Source organism: Coregonus clupeaformis, chromosome 37 (genome assembly GCF_020615455.1).
Source record: "Coregonus clupeaformis isolate EN_2021a chromosome 37, ASM2061545v1, whole genome shotgun sequence".
In the NCBI taxonomy this organism is placed as follows: Eukaryota; Metazoa; Chordata; class Actinopteri; order Salmoniformes; family Salmonidae; genus Coregonus; species Coregonus clupeaformis.
This window is the reverse complement of record NC_059228.1, coordinates 6,718,468-6,738,593: the sequence shown is the minus strand read 5'-3', so window position 1 is coordinate 6,738,593 and position 20,126 is coordinate 6,718,468. Positions and strand designations below refer to the sequence as shown.

At 43.8% G+C, this 20,126-nt stretch overlaps 1 protein-coding gene across 1 annotated transcript in view; it reads left to right on the top strand.

Moving 5' to 3' along the window:
* LOC121553169 (sorbin and SH3 domain-containing protein 1) overlaps positions 1–20,126 on the top strand; it is an 84,221-nt gene that overhangs the window by 48,867 nt on the left and 15,228 nt on the right. The window contains exons 14-16 of the mRNA XM_045211518.1: positions 9,706–9,755; positions 14,455–14,630; positions 17,129–18,604. Coding sequence (XP_045067453.1) covers positions 9,706–9,755; positions 14,455–14,630; positions 17,129–18,604 — 1,702 coding nt within the window. The remainder of the gene's footprint in view (positions 1–9,705; positions 9,756–14,454; positions 14,631–17,128; positions 18,605–20,126) is intronic.

Below are 20,126 nucleotides of genomic sequence, written 5' to 3'. Positions count from 1 at the left end.
GCGACTGTACGTCTGCCTTGTCGAATACTGAACAGTTCACGAGACGCCTCTGCGGTGGGTGAATCCAGGTCAAACACCTTCAGCATCTCCTCAGCAAACAGGTCGAAGGTTGCACATGCGGGGGTTTGACGTTCGAACTCTGCTGTTCCCCAGAGTCGAGCTCGGCCCGTCAGGTGAGTGATGGCATACCCAACTTTAGCCCCCTCCGTGGCGAAGGTCCTTGGCTGCAAGGAGAACTGAAGTCGGCAGCTAGTCAGGAATGGCCGGACCTGGGTTGAATCGCCGTTGAACCGCTCGGGGTTTCCAATCTTGGGTTCCGGAGCAGCGGCTGCAATGACCGGGGCAGGTAACTCGGGGCTGGGCTGGTGGGCAGACTGGCTGGGGTAAGGTTGGTGAGGAGTTGAATGAGCATGGCGAGTTGTTGTTGCTGCTGCTGGAACTGCTGCTCATGCTCATCGGTTTCCATGTCGGGGAAAGTGTGCGCTGAGTCCATAATGGTCAGATCGTACTGTCACGATTCAGACAGACGACCAGAGGACCACAATTGCGTCACACCAGAAAGTTTATTAAACTTAAGGGAAAAGGGAAGTAGGGAGTGAATGAAGGCTCCAGGGGTAACAGGGATCCCGTCCAATGCGCTGGGTCTGTGCCCCCCAGTGGCAGCGATGCGTCCTATGAAGCCGGTGGTGGGTGGTCCAGAAGTCCTGGGGGGAGACACAGACACAACAGGGCGGAATGAAACCAGGCAGCAGTACAGTTCAAGGGAATCCAAAATACGTAGTAGCAAGGCAGAAGGCTGGTCAGAGTTACCGGGATTGAAGAGTAGTCAGGAGTCGTAATGGCAGAAGCAGGTCTGGATCTCCTAAGGCAGAAGAGTATCCAATAAACAGGCAGGTCCGGGGTCACAAAACCAGGGTGAGCCAGAAGCGCGAGCAAACAGGTTCCGGGTGTGAGCTTTGCAGACGATCTGACACCGGAGAGCTGAAAGACAGGGCCTTAAATACTGGGAGAGGTTAGTGGGTAATGCAGCGCAGCTGGCAGAGTAATTAGAGCCGAGCAGAGCAGGGACAGGTGGAGCTAGTTAGGCTGAGTAGAGAGAGGGAGGTGAGCAGAGTGGAAGATAGTGGAAACCAATTAAGGTGGTAACCCGGTGGAGTGAGAGGGCTCATGACAACAGTAGCAATGGCTCTTATCCAGTGATTAGATTATTTACATTTTTACACATTGTCCATTTGTGAGGCAAATAATATACCCAATACAATTCGGGTTAGGTGTCCTACTACCACTGTATATGATGATATAGAATACAGTGCCTTGCAAAAGTATTTATCCCCCTTAGCGTTTTTTCCTATTTTGTTGCATTACAACCTGTAATTTAAATGGATTTTTATTTGGATTTCATGTAATGGACATACACAAAATAGTCCAAATTGGGGAAGTGAAATGAAGATCTGGTGCAACCAATTACCTTCAGAAGTCACATAATTAGTTAATAAAGTCCACCTGTATGCAATCTAAGTGTCACATGATCTGTCACATGATCTCAGTATATATACACCTGTTCTGAAAAGCCCCAGAGTCTGCAACACCACTAAGCAAGGGGAACCACCAAGCAAGCGGCACCATGAAGACCAAGGAGCTCTCCAAACAGGTCAGGGACAAAGTTGTGGAGAAGTACAGATCAAGGTTGGCTTATAAAAAAATATACAAAACATTGAACATCCCACGGAGCACCATTAAATCCATTATTAAAAAATTGAAAGAATATGGCACCACAACAAACCTGCCAAGAGAGGGCCGCCCACCAAAACTCACGGGCCAGGCAAGGAGGGCAGTAATCAGAGATTGGAGTATCTGTCCATAGGACCACTTTAAGCCGTACACTCCACAGAGCTGGGCTTTACGGAAGAGTGACCAGAAAAAAGCCATTGCTTAAAGAAAAAAATAAGCAAACACATTTGGTGTTCGCCAAAAGGCATGTGGGAGACTCCCCAAACATATGGAAAAAGGTACTCTGGTCAGATTAGACTAAAATTGAGCTTTTTGGCCATCAAGGAAAATGCTATGTCTGGCGCAAACCCAACACCTCTCATCACCCCGAGAACATCATCCCCAGAGTGAAGCATGGTGGTGGCAGCATCATGCTGTGGGGATGTTTTTCATCGGCAGGGACTGGGAAACTGGTCAGAATTGAAGGAATGATGGATGACGCTAAATACAGGGAAATTCTTGAGGGAAACCTGTTTCAGTCTTCCAGAGATTTGAGACTGGGACGGAGGTTCACCTTCCAACAGGATAATGACCCTAATCATACTGCTAAAGCAACACTTGAGTGGTTTAAGGGGAAACATTTAAATGTCTTGGAATGGCCTAGTCAAAGCCCAGACCTCAATCCAATTGAGAATCTGTGGTATGACTTAAAGATTGCTGTACACCAGCGGAACACATCCAACTTGAAGGAGCTGGGGCTGTTTTGATTTGAAGAATGGGCATAAATCCCAGTAGCTAGATGTGGCAAGCTTATAGAGACATACCCCAAGACACTTGCAGCTGTAATTCCAGGGTGTAAGGCAACAAAATAGGAAAAATGCCAAGGGGGGGTGAATACTTTCGCAAGCAACTGTACATGTAAGTAATAAATCCCACAGCTGTTATGGCTGTATCAGGCAGAAAGCCATCTTTTCATTTTGTCCCTTACAACAGGATCCTCACGGCTATGCCAACACTGGCACCATGCCCTCTGTACCATGTAATTAACTCAGCACCCATGTGGACATTTTTGTTGTTGCATTGATGGGCACCCTGCAAATGAGGACACACAGCATACGCCAGAGGACTGGGCAGGGTGATTCAACTGTGGTAACACCTCAGATCAAAACTGTGATACCCTTTTCATACTAACATGCTGACCCGAACAGTATTGTGCTGGCTCTGATATTTTCCTTTCACATGGTCCTTTCCAGTACAGTGTCTGACAACTATGGTAGTATATAAAACCAGGCCAGCACAAAATGGCTTGGCTCAGCCCTGTAGCGTGGGTACAACAGTGCCTATGCAAGCATTACACGACAGCCCCTATTCAATCTAGGTGTGCTGTCTAGTCTGGTATATTTACTATAGTAACTTTTCCAAGTGAGGGCATGTTGTCAAGGTTGATTCAGAAGTTTGATATTCGGTGGGGAGCTTGATAAATACCGGTAGGCTACATGCCTCGGGCTCCAGTGGGCACCAGACAAGTATTCAGACTCACTGGCTGCCCACAAACAGATGTTCCGCCTCCATGCCGTCTGCTCTGTCAGTCAGTCAGTCAGGGCCAACCTCTACAGTGGAGTCTGCCTGGAAACCACAACCTCTCCTCTTCCCAACCTTCTCTTTGAGTCACGGTGGTATCCATGGAAAGTCATGTCCGTCTGTCTCAGACTCCAGCAACTCCTGTCCGGCGACTTATATTAGAGTTAGGAGGGGTTAGTACTAGAATCTTTGGCCTTCAAGTGAGATGTCTCAGGGCGCGTGGATGGTTGCCAGATTAGCTCAATTTGATGACCTACTGACTCAACGATCCAGATACACCTGGTATTTGTAGCATTTGACCCTCAAGGGGTGGGCTAGACACCTTGGCACATTGGGTTTAAATTGGCATATCTCTTCTGGATTATGGTGACTCAATCTATGAGTTCTTAGAGTGCTCATGGGATGATGGTTCCTTCTTGGAAGGTCTAGTGAATCTAGACTCCATGTATGTCCATGTAACAGATGACGATCAACCTAAGGAGGAAACCTGAGTATTCTTTCACAATTTGTTCTAAATATTTTGCCCAAAGTTAAGTCCAAGAGCTGAATGGTTTCTTGACAGCATAATGATCTAACAATAGATAAAGTGGTTTTCTGACCTCTTATACTTGTAGGACATTGTCTTATGATCACAATCCCTGTTGCTCCAAAAGCATGGTCATAACCAGTAGGGCTGGGAATTGCCAGGGACCTGATGAGCCGACATTATCACAATACTTAGTTACCGATACGATATGTATTGAGTTTTTCTCGCGATTCTCACGATTCTATACTGAACAAAACTATAAACACAACATGCAACAATTTAAAAGATGTTTACTGCGTTACCGTTCGTATAAGGAAATCAGTCAATTGAAATAAATTCATTAGGCCCTAATCTATGAATTTCACATGACTGGGCAGGGGTGCAACCATGGGTGGGCCTGGGAGGGCATAGGCCCACGCACTTGGCAGCCACGCCCACCGACTGGGGAGCCAGGCCCAGCCAATCAGAATGAGTTTTTCCCCACAAAATGGCTTTATTACAGACAGAAATATTCCTCAGCTCATGAAACATGTGACCAACACTTTACGTGTTGCATTAATATTTTTGTTCAGTATATATGTATTGTGATTCGATACTGTAATTCTATTGTGATTCGATGTTCCAAACAAACGTTGAAAACAAATTGGCTCCCTATTTAAAAAGAAGATGGAGAACAAGCTATGAAGGAATAATACTGGAATTTTGGTGCAAGTACAGCAAAATAGCGCAAAAATAATATTGAAATATTGTCAAAACGACACAATATATCGTCTAAAATATTATCCCGATATGTATCTGTATCGATTTTTCCCCCAATCACTAATAACCAGATAGATGCAATGATATTATCGTTTAATCACATCAACCATTAATACATCTCAAAGATCACGACTTATGCATGAGCTCACAGTCAGAGGTCTGGACATTCGTATGATCACAGTCACGTTCAATCACAGCTCCATGGATATACAAGGCGATACGGAAGCCAAAATGCCATACGTATCTACGGTTAGGAAGAACATTTTGGCCTTCTGTGTTCCGACTGAGCGACACCGTCAGTGACTGGTCTGTCTAGCGTACGCTGTCACTGAGGGGGCAGATGCATGTGGGACCACTAATAAAGTATCTGACTCTGACCACAGTCTCTGTACTGAGTCATACCCTGACTGATATTGGAGTGCGTCCCAAATGGCACCCTATTCCCCATACAGTGCACTATTTTGGACCTGAGCCCTATAGGCCCAGGTGAAAAGTAGTGCACTATAAAGGGAATAGAGTGCCATTTGGGATGTAGCCATTATGAACCTCCATCACAACCTTAATGTTTGACCGGAAGTTACCCATAATCCCATCAGCTCATTGTGTTGTCATATATAACCTCTGTTATATACTTAAGCAATTAGGCACGAGGGGGTGTGGTATATGGCCAATATACCACGGCTAAGGGTTGTTCTTAGTCTCAACGTAACGCGGAGTGGCTGGATACAGATGTTAGCCGTGGTATATTGGCCATATACCACAAACCCCTGAGGTGCCTTATTACTATTATAAACTGGTTACCAACGTAATTAGAGCAGTAAAAATAAATGTTTTGTCATACCCATGGTATACGGCTTTCAGCCAATCAGCATTCAGGGTTCGAACCACCCGGTTTATAATGAACCTTTATCTCTAAGCATTTTATGCGGAGGGAATAAGGATACAGCTATAACAACATCCTAGGGGAGCCAGTGTTTTTATAAGACTTGAGGATTCACTTTTCGAAGGAAAGGCTCCCATTACATAGTGATACACTCATGATTCCTATTTTTGAATGTGAATAAACAAAGCCCATAGCACCCCAACCTGCAATGTTGGCCTATATATATCCCCCTCCAGCAAAGTAGTACATTTCTTTGAGTCAAACAATGTTAAAACAGTGTTCCACTGACGCGCCAAGGGAAAGGAGTTCACGGTACCTTCATCCGCCTAGATCGGTAAACAGCTTCTAAAATGTTGTGTCCCTTAATTTCCATTGAAACCACACATTACACGAAGAGACTTCAGATGTCTGCAATATCTGTCTTAAATCATTGTTTGACTTCAGGGATCTTGGCATGCTAGGGACAATTGTTCATGCATATGAACTTTCCATCTTTTATGATATTATTTTGTACTCCACTTTATATGGAATGTTTCACATTGAAGGTTTTAATCATATTTGGCCCCCAACATATGTGTGAACCTTTGTTTCTGTTCAACTTTTTATTGTTATATCACCTGCCATAGACTATACGGTATCTATCTGTGGCGTTCGGTGCCGTTTAAGATGAGGGAGGATGATTATATTTTTAATGATCATGGCCTTATTTCTATTACAGCATATTGGATGACTGTCATTCATATTCCATTAACCCATCTCAATGTAACATTGATGAGTTTAGGCTACTACATGATACTCTAATTTTCCCTATACCCATCATGAGGTTGCTACAATCTAGCCTATGAATGAAAGATAAAACATTTTGTAATCAAGGTGACAGACAGTGACACATTCAATACTGCCTTGCACACTTTTGCCTGCATCTAGCTGATCTAGGGTGTATTCATTAGTCCAACAGTTGCAAACGAGAGTTTCTATTGGACAAATTCAGCTATGTTTATTCCCGCTTCGTTCCGTTTGCTTCCATTTAAGAAACGTTTTAAAACAGAATCGGCAAAATGAATATACCCCTGATCACACACAAACACAGTTCACTTACATAGCAGCCACATACAAACAGCATGATCACTTTGCTCGTTAATTCCTTCTCGCATCTATGCGCTCTCCTCCTCTCACCTTTTCTCTTCGCTTGTGGACTTCAGTGTGCAACACATCAGCTGTCTGTGACCAGGGAAGAAAACCTTTCAAAGCCAAACCTTCATATCATAACCTCTACACACAGCCTACATCATTGTCACCATATTAGCTAACATCATAGTCAACATAGCTACTAGAACTAATGCATTAGTAAACCCGCTACAATCATACTGTACAGTGTACAGTCAGCAAGCACTTTAGCAGTTACACAGGCGGGTCCCGGTGGCAATAAATTAATAAAACCAAAAGCTTACCTTGACTTGGAAAAGTTCCAGTGTTGGATAGCTATAGCCAGCTAGCTAATATGGCATCTCTCTCTGTTTGAGCTGGGTGTTTGAGTAGGCTAGACTAGCTAGCTGTATTCGCTAGCTAAGTGAGTGAAAGAGAAAGTGAAATATAGCTCTCTCTCTCTCTCCCTCTCTCTCTTGGTTCTCCTTCATTTTTGAAGAAATTAATTTGTTTAAAACTGTTCAACTATTGTCTTTCTCTCTCTTTGAGTCAACTACTCACTACATTTTATGCATTGCAGTGCTAGCTAGCTAGCTGTAGCTTATGCATTCAGTACTAGATTAATTATCTGATCCTTTGATTGGGTGGACAACATGTCAGTTCATGCAGCAAGAGCTCTGATAGGTTGGAGGACGTCCTCCGGAAGTTGTCATAATTACTGTGTAAGTCTATGGAAGTGGGTGAGAACCATGAGCCTCCTAGGTTTTGTATTGAAGTCAATGTACCCAGAGGAGTACGGAAACTAGCTGTCCTCAGGCTACACCATGGTGCTACCCCACAGAGTGCTGTTTGAGGCTACTGTAGACTTTAATTGCAAAATAGTGTGTTTTAATCAATTATTTGGTTACATTAATATATTTAGTATAGTTTTATCTAAAAAGGATAACTTTTTAAAGTAGTCTATGCTGAAATCGCTCCGCCATTTCCTGGTTGCTAAAACTCTAATAGTTCGCCTAATTTCAGTTTATGTGACAAAATAAGCTAGTATAGGGTAGAGAATCATTGTACAATCTAAACCGCTGTGAAATATATTTCCCATAACCAAAAATATTGTTGTTTCAGCTGTTTGAAGCTGGTGTAAAACCAAAAGTAAAAGACCCAAAAACAAAACTTAAGAACGGGAAGCATAGAAATAGCACACATTGAACAGATCTACCGCTTCTTAGACTTGCTTTCACATAGAATTATAGATCTGTAACTCACATTTCTATGTAAATTTGGTCGGGTCACCCAAAAAGTTACATATTGCCACTTTAATGTTTCAGTATTTACATTTTTCTGAAATTCACTGAGGAGGATGGTCTTCCTCTTGCTCATCTGAGGAGCCTCCACTGGTATCTATACATATACATATCTATACATATACATATCTATACATATACATATCTATACATATAACGTAGATTGCTGGGAATCCCCAGGCTTGTAAATCTCTTGTAAATAATCAGATTGAGATCCACCTCTTTTAGTTCAGATAAGCCTCTCACCCCTATTTCCTGTTTATTTTCCAGCAGAGCAGTGTAGTGTCAGCTCAGTTACCCACAAGTAGCAGGAGAAACCATTCATTTCATCCCGTGTTGAGAGAGACTGGGAGATCAGTCAGCAGACCTGGGTTCAATTTGAGCGTTTACTTTAGCCTGCTTGGAGTGACAGATGGGTGGGGTTTGCCGTTTTGCAACGATTATATTGGCTCCATTGCGCCAGGCAAGCTCAATCAAGCCCAGCTAAAATATTTTAAATGATTTCCAATAGTGTTTGAACCCAGTTCCGTCAGACAGAGAGGGATATAAAGACAATAGAGACAAAATTCAGTGGCAGTGGCATGTTCTCGAAGAGGGGGTAAAGTGCCCGTGGAACATTTGGCTTTATAAATAGATGAGTCTATAGACCTGCCAGGCTGAATGCTAGTCTTATAAAGATAGCCATTCATTTTGAAAGGTTATTAATGATCCTCCTCCCCTGGCAACCAGAGGGAAGGCATGTTGTGGGAAATAAGCCTGTGCAGTATGCTACTGGTCTGGACATCTGTTTGAGATGGGCCGGGGGTGAAGACGTGTGGTTGGGGGAGAGGTGAGCGGGGGAGTGTGGCGCTACGAGAAGGGCCAGGCTGGCGCTTGGGATTGTGCAATCTTATTTGCAAACAACACTTGTGCTTTTATTCATGTTCATGTCATGTCTGTTATTTTTACACTCTGTGACGTCCGCATAGAGAAAAGCAACAGAAACAGTGGGCTAAAATTAGCGAGCTCTAAACCATTCAAAATGCTAGCGGGTGCTACCCCACCAGCGAATGGCTCTCCCTGTGTTTTGGGGTTAGTAACCTCCCCAGAATAACAACAAATAAGATAACGTGTGTTTTTAGCTCGCACGGCACAGTCCTATAAACAAACGTATTCACTCACCCTTTCCTTGTTTGTTTATGTATGTCTGCTTGTGCTTATACTATATGTCATTGTGTCAGTTTTACTTTATTTCTGTGTTATTGTAAATGTTTCTCATTGCTTTTATTGTATTCAGGCGTTGTTGTTATTTGCATTATACTGTGACGATATTTGTGTGTGTGTGTGTGTGTTTCTGTGTGTATGTGTGTGCATGTGTGCGCGCACGTGTGTGTAATTTGGCCTGCTTGCACCACCAGCTGGTTAATTGTCCCCTGGTCTGGTCCAGTGGTAATGAGAGTGACTCAATACCAGACAAAAGAGAGGCCCTCTGTGAGAGACACCACCCTATTGGCTGAGCCTAGTGAGAGCCCCCCCCACGCATGGGCCCCCACCCCTGACCGATGCACGCCCACCCCCCTGCACCCCTCCTCACTGCCGCTTGTTCTCCAACTTGCATGCCGGCCAAAACACACGCTTGCTCCTCCATGTAAAAGCTTCGTCCAGCAGAGCTAAGAATCGCAGGCTTTGGAGACACTACAGACAGACACAGGAGAGCGAGAGAAGAGAACCTCACGACAGCTAATGCTCCTGCTTCTGTTCTAGCTGGAAGAGACCTTCCTGTGGATTTATCAATGACTTCTTTGTTTGGTCTGTTGCAGAGTGCCCCCTCTTTCAGCCCCCTGGAAACACCCTCCGACCTACAGAAGTAGTAAGTCCATGCTTCTCATACCTCTATGCTTCTGTCTTAGTGCTTATCCATTCCCAAACGTGTGTTTGTTTGTGTGTAGGGTACGTTTTTAGGAGTGCTGTCAGCAGGGATTCTTTTGTGTGTATTTGAACACCCTATGAAGACTTCCCCATACAGGGAAGGGGGTGACACTCCTCCTGCTAGAGAGAGAGAGAGAGAGAGAGAGAGAGAGAGAGAGAGAGAGAGAGAGAGAGAGAGAGAGAGAGAGAGAGAGAGAGAGAGAGAGAGAGAGAGAGAGAGAGAGAGAGAGAGAGAGAGAGAGAGAGAGAGAGAGAGAGAGAGAGAGAGAGAGAGAGAGAGAGAGAGAGAGAGAGAGAGAGAGAGAGAGAGAGAGAGAGAGAGAGAGAGAGAGAGAGAGAGAGAGAGAGAGAGAGAGAGAGAGAGAGAGAGAGACCTATTAGAGAGAGAGAGAGAGACCTATTAGAGAGAGAGAGAGAGAGAGAGAGAGAGAGAGAGACCTATTAGAGAGAGAGAGAGAGAGAGAGAGAGAGACCTATTAGAGAGAGAGAGAGAGAGAGAGAGACCTATTAGAGAGAGAGAGAGAGAGAGAGAGAGACCTATTAGAGAGAGAGAGAGAGAGAGAGAGAGAGAGAGACCTATTAGAGAGAGAGAGAGAGAGAGAGAGAGAGAGAGAGAGAGAGACCTATTAACGAGGGTAAAAGCTGCCAGTACAGTGTGTCCTCTGTCTGCTTTGGAGAGATTTTGGGGGTGGTGGGGGGGGTGGTTACTATATATTATGCCGATTTATTTAAAGCTGAAAGCAAACAGCCCCTGAATCAAACCTGGATGTAATTTGTGAGTGGAGAGAGACAGGGAACTCCGCTCTACTCCACCACTACAGCTACGTAACTTTACAGAAACCGTCATCCCCCAGAGTGGGTGTGTGAAGCCAGCCTGTATCGTATAACAAGAATAGCTTTTATATGAAAGAGGGTGTTTGGTCATTAAGCAAACCAGCAGCGTTACGACTTGGATCGCTTTGTTTTTGTCAGCAGAGATTTATGTGTGCTATTTTTGTTTCCGCAATAAAATGTAAGGAATTCTAGCCCTCGCCATGGTGACGTTCTTGAGGTCCAATGGCTAAAAGTTATCCCTCCATTTCAACATGGAACTTTCCATCTCTCTCAACACTTAAAGTACATTCGGAAAGTATTCAGACCCCTTGACTTTTTCCACATTTTGTTATGTTACAGCCCTATTCTAAAATGGATTCAATCATTTTTTCCCCCTCATCAATCTACAAACAATAACCCATAATGACAAAGCAAAAACTGTTTTTTATAAATATTTGCAAATGTATTACAAATAAAAAAACGGAAATATCACAATTACATAAGTATTCAGACCCTTTACGCAGTACTTTGTTGAAGCACCTTTGGCAGCGATTACAGCCTTGAGTCTTCTTGGGAATGACGCTACAAGCTTGGCACTCATATATTTGGGGAGTTTATCCCATTCTTCTCTGCAGATCCTGTCAAGCTCTGTCAGGTTGGATGGGGAGCGTTGCTGCACAGCTATTTTCAGGTCTCTCCAGAGATGTTCGATCGGGTTCAAGTCCGGGCTCTGGCTGGGCCACTCAAGGACATTCAGAGACTTGTAACAAAGTCACTCCTGTGTTGTCTTGGCTGTGTGCTTAGGGTCGTTGTCCTGTTGAAAGGTGAACCTTCGCCCCAGTCTGAGGTCCTGAGCACTCTGGAGCAGGTTTTCATCAAGGATCTCTCTGTACTTAGCTCCTTTCATCTCTGCCTCGATCCATACTAGTCTCCCAGTCCCTGCCACTGAAAAACATCTCCACAACATGATACTGCAACCACCATGCTTCACCGTAGGGATGGTGCCAGGTTTCCTCCAGTTGTGACGCTTGGCATTCAGGCCAAGGAGTTCAATCTTGGTTTCATCAGACCAGAGAATCTTGTTTCTCATGGTCTGAGAGTCCTTTAGGTGCCTTTTGGCAAACTCCAAGCGGGCTGTCATGTGCCTTTTACTGAGGAGTGGCTTCCGTCTGCCCACTCTACCATAAAGGCCTGATTAGTGGAGTATTGCAGAGATGGTTGTCCTTCTGGAAGGTTCCCCCATCTCCACAGAGGAACTCTGGAGCTCTGTAAGAGTGACCATTGGGTTCTTTGCTCTGACATGCACTGTCAACTGTGGGACCTTATATAGACAGGTGTGTGCCTTTCCAAATCATGTCCAATCAATTGAATTTACCACAGGTGGACTCCAATCAAGTTGTAGAAACATCTCAAGGACGATCAATGGAAACAGGATGCACCTGAGCTCAATTTTGAGTCTCATAGCAAAGGGTCTGAATACTTATGTAAATAAGATATTTCTGTTTTTATTTGTAATACATTTGCAGAAATGTCTAAAAACTAGTTTTCTCATTGTCAATATGGGGTATTGTGTGTAGATTGATGAGGAAAAACAATAATTTAATCAATTTTAGAATAATGCGCTATCGTAACAAAATGTGAAAAAAGTCGAGGGGTCTGAATACTTTCCGAATGCACTGTATATTAGGATTTCACAGCATGATATCCCCTAACTCTTTGGAACAGTTTATTGTTATCATAAATCTTTGACGTCATTCATTGTCGTCAGCTCATTGTATATTAAGTAGCACAGGTTATTGATATTGCCATGCACTCTATTGCAATAAGTTAATTAGCAGAGAAATCTGTCTGTACATATTATATTATGTCATGTTATGAATACTACATGTTTTAACTCATTTCTACAGTCTAGATGGATTGCTTAAAGTATTGGTTCAGTCTAAAGCCGTTCTTTAAAAAATATTAAACATGTATTTGTAAAGGTCTAACAAATATGTATAGTAACTTGTTGCATCAGCTATCTGCCCCCAAGTTGTGAAAATTCCCATTTAAAATAAGCAAAAACTATTTATTTCTGGTTAATAGCTAATCACATTTGCACATTCCTTTGATAAAAATAAAATTTAAACAACTGTCAGACCACTCGCTTTATTGGCCTTAACCGCATTTGATTTGCTAATGTTTAATAATGTTTGTGATGCAAGTATTGCATTGCATCACAACAGTTTGTGTATAAACCCTGTCTATCGCCTGTTCAAGAAATTCGTTTTAAATAGCCATAAACTCCTGAGATGAAGCTGTACGTCCCACATGCTTTCCTCAAAGGGATACGAGACACATGTTTATGGCGTGAGAGTTTACTGGAGTTGCTTTGAAATTAGAGGCCTAGTCTAAATTCAAGAACTTTCTAGGACACATTTACCTCATTGTTGACTACCACATTGCTTACTGTATACAGACGTGTGTATAAACAAGGGACTAAAACAGATATTTTTTGCTTTGAGTTCAATATAGGTCAGCAACAGACAATATTCAGTCGTTAGACTGTTCACTATTGACTGAGAAGCTATCAGCTGTAGGCTTATATTTAAAATATGACCATTTACAAACAGGGTCAGCTACTATCAATCTATTTTTAGCCTTGCAATTTTATCCATCATCAACAATCAAGCTCTCTGAGCTTGATGCCTGCTGGTTAGATGATATTGGGTAAGAACATCTTCAGTCGTATAACAGATGTTATGTTGGTTCCAAGGAGTTATACAGCCCCTGTAGCCTGCTAAGGGGTATTTATTTGAATACTTGCATGTACTCTATAAAGTAACGTTTTTTTATTTAATATGTAGGCAGTATCCCAAATGGTTGGTTCTTCTGAGAACTATGAAAGAGGTTCTTGTTAAGGGGGTTGAATAAACAAGGAAGGGGGCATGTATAATCCAACATTTGGTTCTTCCTGATAAACTGTAATCAGGCACCATGTCAGAGAGCTTAACTCATTTGGGGAAAACCTGTTACTCTCCTCACGCCTCACTTCACTTCAATTCTGCTCGCAAATGTATGTCTATTGTGTCTCCAAATGTTTGTTTATTGTTAATTTACAGCACAGGAAAGTAGAACATCCGGCAATGGGAATTAGACTACTGTTGTGTCACCCTGTAAAGACACTGTCGGAGGAGCGATTCCCTATGCTGAAAAATTTTGTTGTCAGGCTTTGTTTTATTTTTCCACATGACTTACTACGTTACTGGAAATTGTTGTCAGTTTAATGGCCTCCGCTCGTGCATGGCAGCACAAATAGAAAGACAGGGAGGCGTCAAATTCTCTCCTCAGACAGTGGCATCTGAAGTAGAGTAATCCTGAGAAAAGTACAGGTGCATGGTAGAAGAGAGGCAGGAGCAACATGTGGCAACGTTCAGACAATATTGTTTTGAAATCTCTCCAATTGGCCCCTGTGGAATGCTAAGATAAGGGTGGTGAGCACAAGTAGTGAGTGTTTTACGTCAAGGTCCAAATTCCAGGCATGCTTATATGAAAGCATCTTTATACTCCTCATGTTCCCATAATACAAGTAAACAAAAAGGCTGAATCAACGAGGAATCAACCACAGAATGTTCAAAATAAGTCATAAAAAATCATTTTATGCAACATTTTTAACTCAATTAGACTGCACTTAATTACCAACACTGGCATGTATTAAAGCATGCTCCCTTCTAGCTACAGTAGCTGGTTGTGTAAACATGTAGTCCAGTTCTAATCAGGCTTTCTGAGTAAAGCTGCTTTTTAGGTTGAATCACTCTTTACTCCCTGTTTTTCTCGCCCCTATCTAGCTCTGGGTGTAAGGCCAGACACAGCGAGGTGGAGAAGGACGAAGGATCGTCTGGCAGCGAGCCAGCGGCTCCAGAATGCGACCGCTATGTTTACAAGAACGTCCTGGAGGGCGGTGATATTCCCCTGCAAGGTCTGCGGGCCCTCAACAAGCGCCATGCCAGCACCTGCTCTAAAGGTAGGATTCCACCACTCAACACATGCTGCCAGGAAAGAGAGGGGAACTGAAAGGGGTTTTTACCACTCAGACAGAACCAAATGACTTATGAGGATGTTGAACCATAAAAGTGTCTGTCAGGGATACATGTGTTTCCTTTTAACTTTGTGTTGGAATCCACATATTATTTTGCTTCAGGTTACCACACCAGAGGCCAATCATCTTGCAGCATTTATTTTTTCTCAAATGTTTATTTGATTTATTATTGATATCATGGATCTTTCACCAAACTGTCCATATAATATCCGCTTGGAAATCAATTGAGAGTTAGGCTGTTGAAGGTTTTCCTGCGAAATCAATGAATGAAGGCTATCAGACTAACCTTGGGTTTTCCCCTCGTCTTCCAGTCATTTGCCTCTGCAGGCCAGGCGGTCATTGGAGAGGCTTAGGGGCAGGGCTCCGGAGTGTTCTAAAGTCAGGGAGCAAAGGTCCAGGCGAGGGGACAGATGGGGAGGAAAGGGGAAGATAAACAGTAGTCTGGTTTTCACGGCTGGGCCAGACAGGGGTGAGATAAACAAGAGGGACACAGCAGGGTGGCCAGGAATGAGGAAGTCAGCTGTCAGAGGGAGGTCAGAGGATGGAATTCCTGCGCACATGACCAGGGGAGAGGGAGAGGAAAGGAGGGAAGGGGACGAGAAAGGAAGGGACAGATTGGGCACCGCGAGGTGATGTTGCCCCAATACTTAACATGTCAAGAATTCCAACAGGCAAAGCAAGGCCCAGTCCTAATGTCTAAAAGTAAGAGAATGTACCATTACGCCAGTCCATTTGGAGTTTGTTTGAGTTTTTGCCAGATGCACAAATGTATTCTTTATATTCTTATTTTACGTGAGCTGTCTGCGCTTCTCAATGAATAAGACATATTTGTTCTCTACAGAATGATTTTAGATGGCCAGTAGGCTTACTGTATTGTGAAACAAAGATACCAGATGACTTGACTGAAGTTCAAGTCCCTATCCTATAAAAGTCTTGACTGAAGTCCCTTTTCCATAAAATAGTGGAAACTGCTGTAAAGGGAATTCCGCCCAGAGTTATCTTGAGCAAACTTAGTCAACTGACTAGCACGCTCTCTCATTATGGCTTACCAGAGACATACCACCTTAGCGCTGTGGACACTCAGTTGCAGTACAACAGAGCAAGATAAAGTACAGACAGAGACAAAGAAGCAACCCAAAGTTGGAAGGCAAAAGCTTCATCATGTGGTTCTGCTTCATGCTCTTTCAAACAATAATGGAACACTTTGTTTGTCACAAAACGTTGCTTCCTGCAGGCTGTTCTAGTGGCTACGATTGTAACGTCCCCTTATAATGTCATATTCATGGGAATAACATTAGCATTCAACTTATTCAGTGTGTGGAGCTCAAACAGGATACTGAGTATATTGCAGTTCTTGCCATATATGACTGAGCCAAAATGACAGACTCCTAAGAATAATGCTAGTTAGAATTTGGAGCGTTCTGCTGTAGGCTACATCCCTGTAGAGTTGCTTTCACGACAGCTGGTGGCAGTTATGTGTCATCATTCCCTACTGTGATGTGTCATCCCTTACTGTGGTAGAACTAGCACATACAGTACTTGGCATTACTAGCACATCTCTTACTTAGGTGAGAGTCAACCATAGCCTACTCGTCACAGCAGGTGTGTCCTCCTGAATATTATATTGCAGTGGCTCACAGGGGCTTGTATGACCTTCTAGTTTTTACAGTTTTATTTGAGACTGTATCCTGAGAAGGAAGGGCTTTTTGGGTTAATTCCTCAATGCTGAGGCTTATTTCGTAAGTAGTGTGTTAAGTAGTGCGTAGATGGGCAAGTAGCTTATAGAGTCATTTGTATTTCGTATGAACACTTACAGTATGAGCTATTTACGGCATCATTTTTTTAATGCACATTTTCAAAGCTAGCTCTCTGTTGTGAGGTTCAAGAGGCAAATATTAGAAAATGAAGTCCAGTGTCTCACTCGAACAACAAGTTTACCAACATTACATCACATAGCATTTCATGCATGACATACTTCCCTGCTCTTTGCCCTTTCTGTTGTTTCATTTCTTTTATGTTGCTGCTTACGATCACTACTAATTTAATTATGAATGACTAAAATGTAAAAAATGTAAAAATGTGATTGAATAAGCATAACAGGTCCAATGAAAATACTACACACTTTGTTATTTGTAAACATGCATTTCTAGGCCTATTCAAAATCAACATTTTCATTGCTCCACTAAAAACAAAGCATTTTACTTTGTTTTACAAGTATCATTACTAATTGCATAACAAAGTAATTTGTAGTATAGCAAAGTCATTTGTTACTTGATGTGAAATGTATCAAGTTTTTATCTCCCTCTCATCAACTTTTGATGGAACTTTAGAAATGTGTTGACTGTATTTTTTTCAGTGTGTGTGAATTTGTAACCATAGTAACCTAATATGCTGTTTATTCTGTTGTTCTGCATGCTTGCCAGTGGATTATCAAGGTGGGAATGGCTATATAATTTCACCCTGCTCTTCTGTAAATAGTAGATCAGTTCTTGCCAGTAATGCCCTAGGTTACCAGTGTAAGAATAAGAAGCCTTTATCTGCCGCCAAAGCCTGCATACCCCAAATCCTCCCCTCTAAGTTCAAACCCAAGCTGATGCACCCTAGTGGTGACAGCCAGGACAGTAGGACTGTGCCTGCCAGGCACCCAAAGGCACACAGCTGTGAGGATATATACACAGGGAGCACAGGAGCAGAGGCCCAGGAGAACAGGTTACACTCAAACACAGACTCAAACTCCAATGGTCTCCCCCTTGACTCTGAGACTGATTTTCAAAATGGCAACCCTGCAACTAGAAGGAGCACAGCAGAGTTCTCCACCCTGTACCGGAACATGCACAGTATCCAGAGGCCTTCCTGCTCGGTGGGCTCCAGCCCCCACGGGAGTGTCCGTAGCCTGACCTCCCTGTTTGAAAAGGTGGGGATCAATGAAACTGATGGGGAGGGGGACGAGGCAGGGGGGAACATTCCCGGGCGGGACGCCGTGTTGTCAAGGGTTTCGGCGATTGAGCTGATCATCCAGCGCTCCAGCCCGACTCCCACACGCTCCTCCTCCATGCCAACGCTACCCACTTGCCCCACCCTTAACCACAGCCCCGCCAACCTCTTCATGGCGTCCGCCGTCTCGGCTGAGTTGCTGCTGGTCACTGACCCTGGGCACCCTGGGCAGACAAAGGGCTGCCCTCTGGAGGACACGGAGGGTAAGGCAGCCCAAGATGAGGCCTCTCTGTCAGGCAGTGAGATAGTGGAGGAGGTGGCATCCTCGGAGTACAGTGACACCCTGCGAGCCGAGTCTCTCTCTGGGACTGAGGTAGAAACAGAGCAGCACGGCTCCACAGAGAAAGCCCCAGTACCAAAAGAGAAACTCCCAGAGGTCACTTTCTCCAGAACCTCAAACAGTCCCCCAGCACCAGTCACTCCGTCTGCTCCCCCACACAACTACCACCTCCACAACCACCACCACCTTAAACCCAGCAGCAAGTGCAAAAGCTCCTGCCCAGCCTCCTACACCCGGTTCACCACCATCCGCCGGCATGAGAGGCAGCAGGAGGCCATGGCCCAGCAGGACAAACTGTCCACCCAGGAGAAAAGAAAGAACTCCTCCTCTCTCCCCGTTAACCTCTTCCTCATGGGCCCTGCACCATTCAGGGTGAAGAGGTCTCTCCAGTCTCACCGGGCCAAAAAGACTTTCACAGCCACTAAGGTGATGGCAGGTCAAAGGTCACAGACCCATTCTAATGAGCCCAGGCCCCTCATCCCACAGCGTCTCTCTTCCTTGGAGGTGCTGGAGAGGCTTGGCAACGGGGAGGGTGGGCCGTCCGACAGTGACAACAACCTGACTAATGGTGGAGGCTTGGACACCAATGGGAATCTTCTGCAGCCGCTGGCAGCTCATCGCAGAGGTGGCTATCTCCTCCCCATACTTTCACCTGAGTGTCACCCTCCAGCCTCCCTTCTCCTACACACCCGTGCCGATCTCTATGGCCACTCATTTTGTTTATTCTCCAAACTTTTCTTCCTCACATTGTCTCTGTATTTTTCACAACGTGAAGCTACCACCTTCCATCTTTTTAGTCTGTGTGGTGTGTGACAAAGTGAAAATGCAGCCTCTCCATTTCAGTTTTTGGTGTTTTGGTTTTGGTGGTTTTTTCCATTTCCATTTTCTTGCCCGGTGAAATTGTTTTCCCACCAACCCATCACAAAACATCTGAGTAACTTTGCATGACACCTTCATTTTGATTAAAATATATTGAACTTCATGTAAAATGCCATGCAATGTTGGTGTAGGCTATTGTTATGGCATTGCATACTATATACACCCTCAAGTAATGTATTACCATGCATTTTTTTAAAGGCTTTGTGGATTTGGGTTTTGTCAGCTTTGAGGTAAACAAATGTGCGTCCTCCATTCATCTGTCATCCTCCATTCTGTCATTCTGATAGGACTGCTATTTCAATTAGAGACTATGTGCTTCCCTCTTGTTTCTTTATTGCTGGTATTGGCATTTCCTGTATATATTCCGTGTGATAAAACACACAGAGGTTGGGAGTAATAGGGGTTTATTATGGTGCTTGCTTGGAGGCATGGTGAAATGTCTATTGCTAATGGCTGGGTGGGAAGCAAGATGAGTAATGTAGTACAGTTAGTGACTGGGATGAAGCATTAAACAGTCAGTCATGTCAGGGTGGAAATGATATTACTCATTGGTGATGGGTGATATGCATTTACATTGTACACCAACCATATCATAGTCACATTACTTTATTTCATCTGAGTGTTTTGTACAATATTTGTTTCCTCTATAGCCGTCAACCTCTTTTTCTGCCTTTTTTCATAAACAACACCCTAAAGCTGAGTCATAGTGTGTTACTGTGTTTATTGTTTTGTGCATGTGGGAATATACACTGAGTGGACAAAACATTAAGACCACCTTCCTAATATTGGGTTGGTAACAATCCCCCCCCTCCCCCTTTGCCTTCAGAACAGCCTCAATTCGTCAGGGCATGGACTCTACAAGGTGTCGAAAGCGTTCCACAGGGATGCTGGCCAATATTGACTCCAATGCTTCCCACAGTTGTGTTAAGTTGGCTGGATGTCCTTTGGGTGGTGGACCATTCTTGATGTACACGGGAAACTGACCCAGCAGCGTTGCAGTTCTTGACGCAAACCGATGCGCCTGGCACCTACTACCATACCCTGCTCAAAAGCCCCTTTTGTCTTCTCCATTCACCCTCTGAATGGCACACATACACAATCAATGTTTCAATTGTCTCAAGGCTTGAAAATCCTTCTTTAACCTGTCTCCTACACTTCATCGACACTGATTGAAGTGGATTTAACAAGTGACATCAATAAGGGATGATAGCTTTCACCTGGATTCACCTGGTCAGTCTATGTCATGGAAAGAGCAGGTATTCTTAATG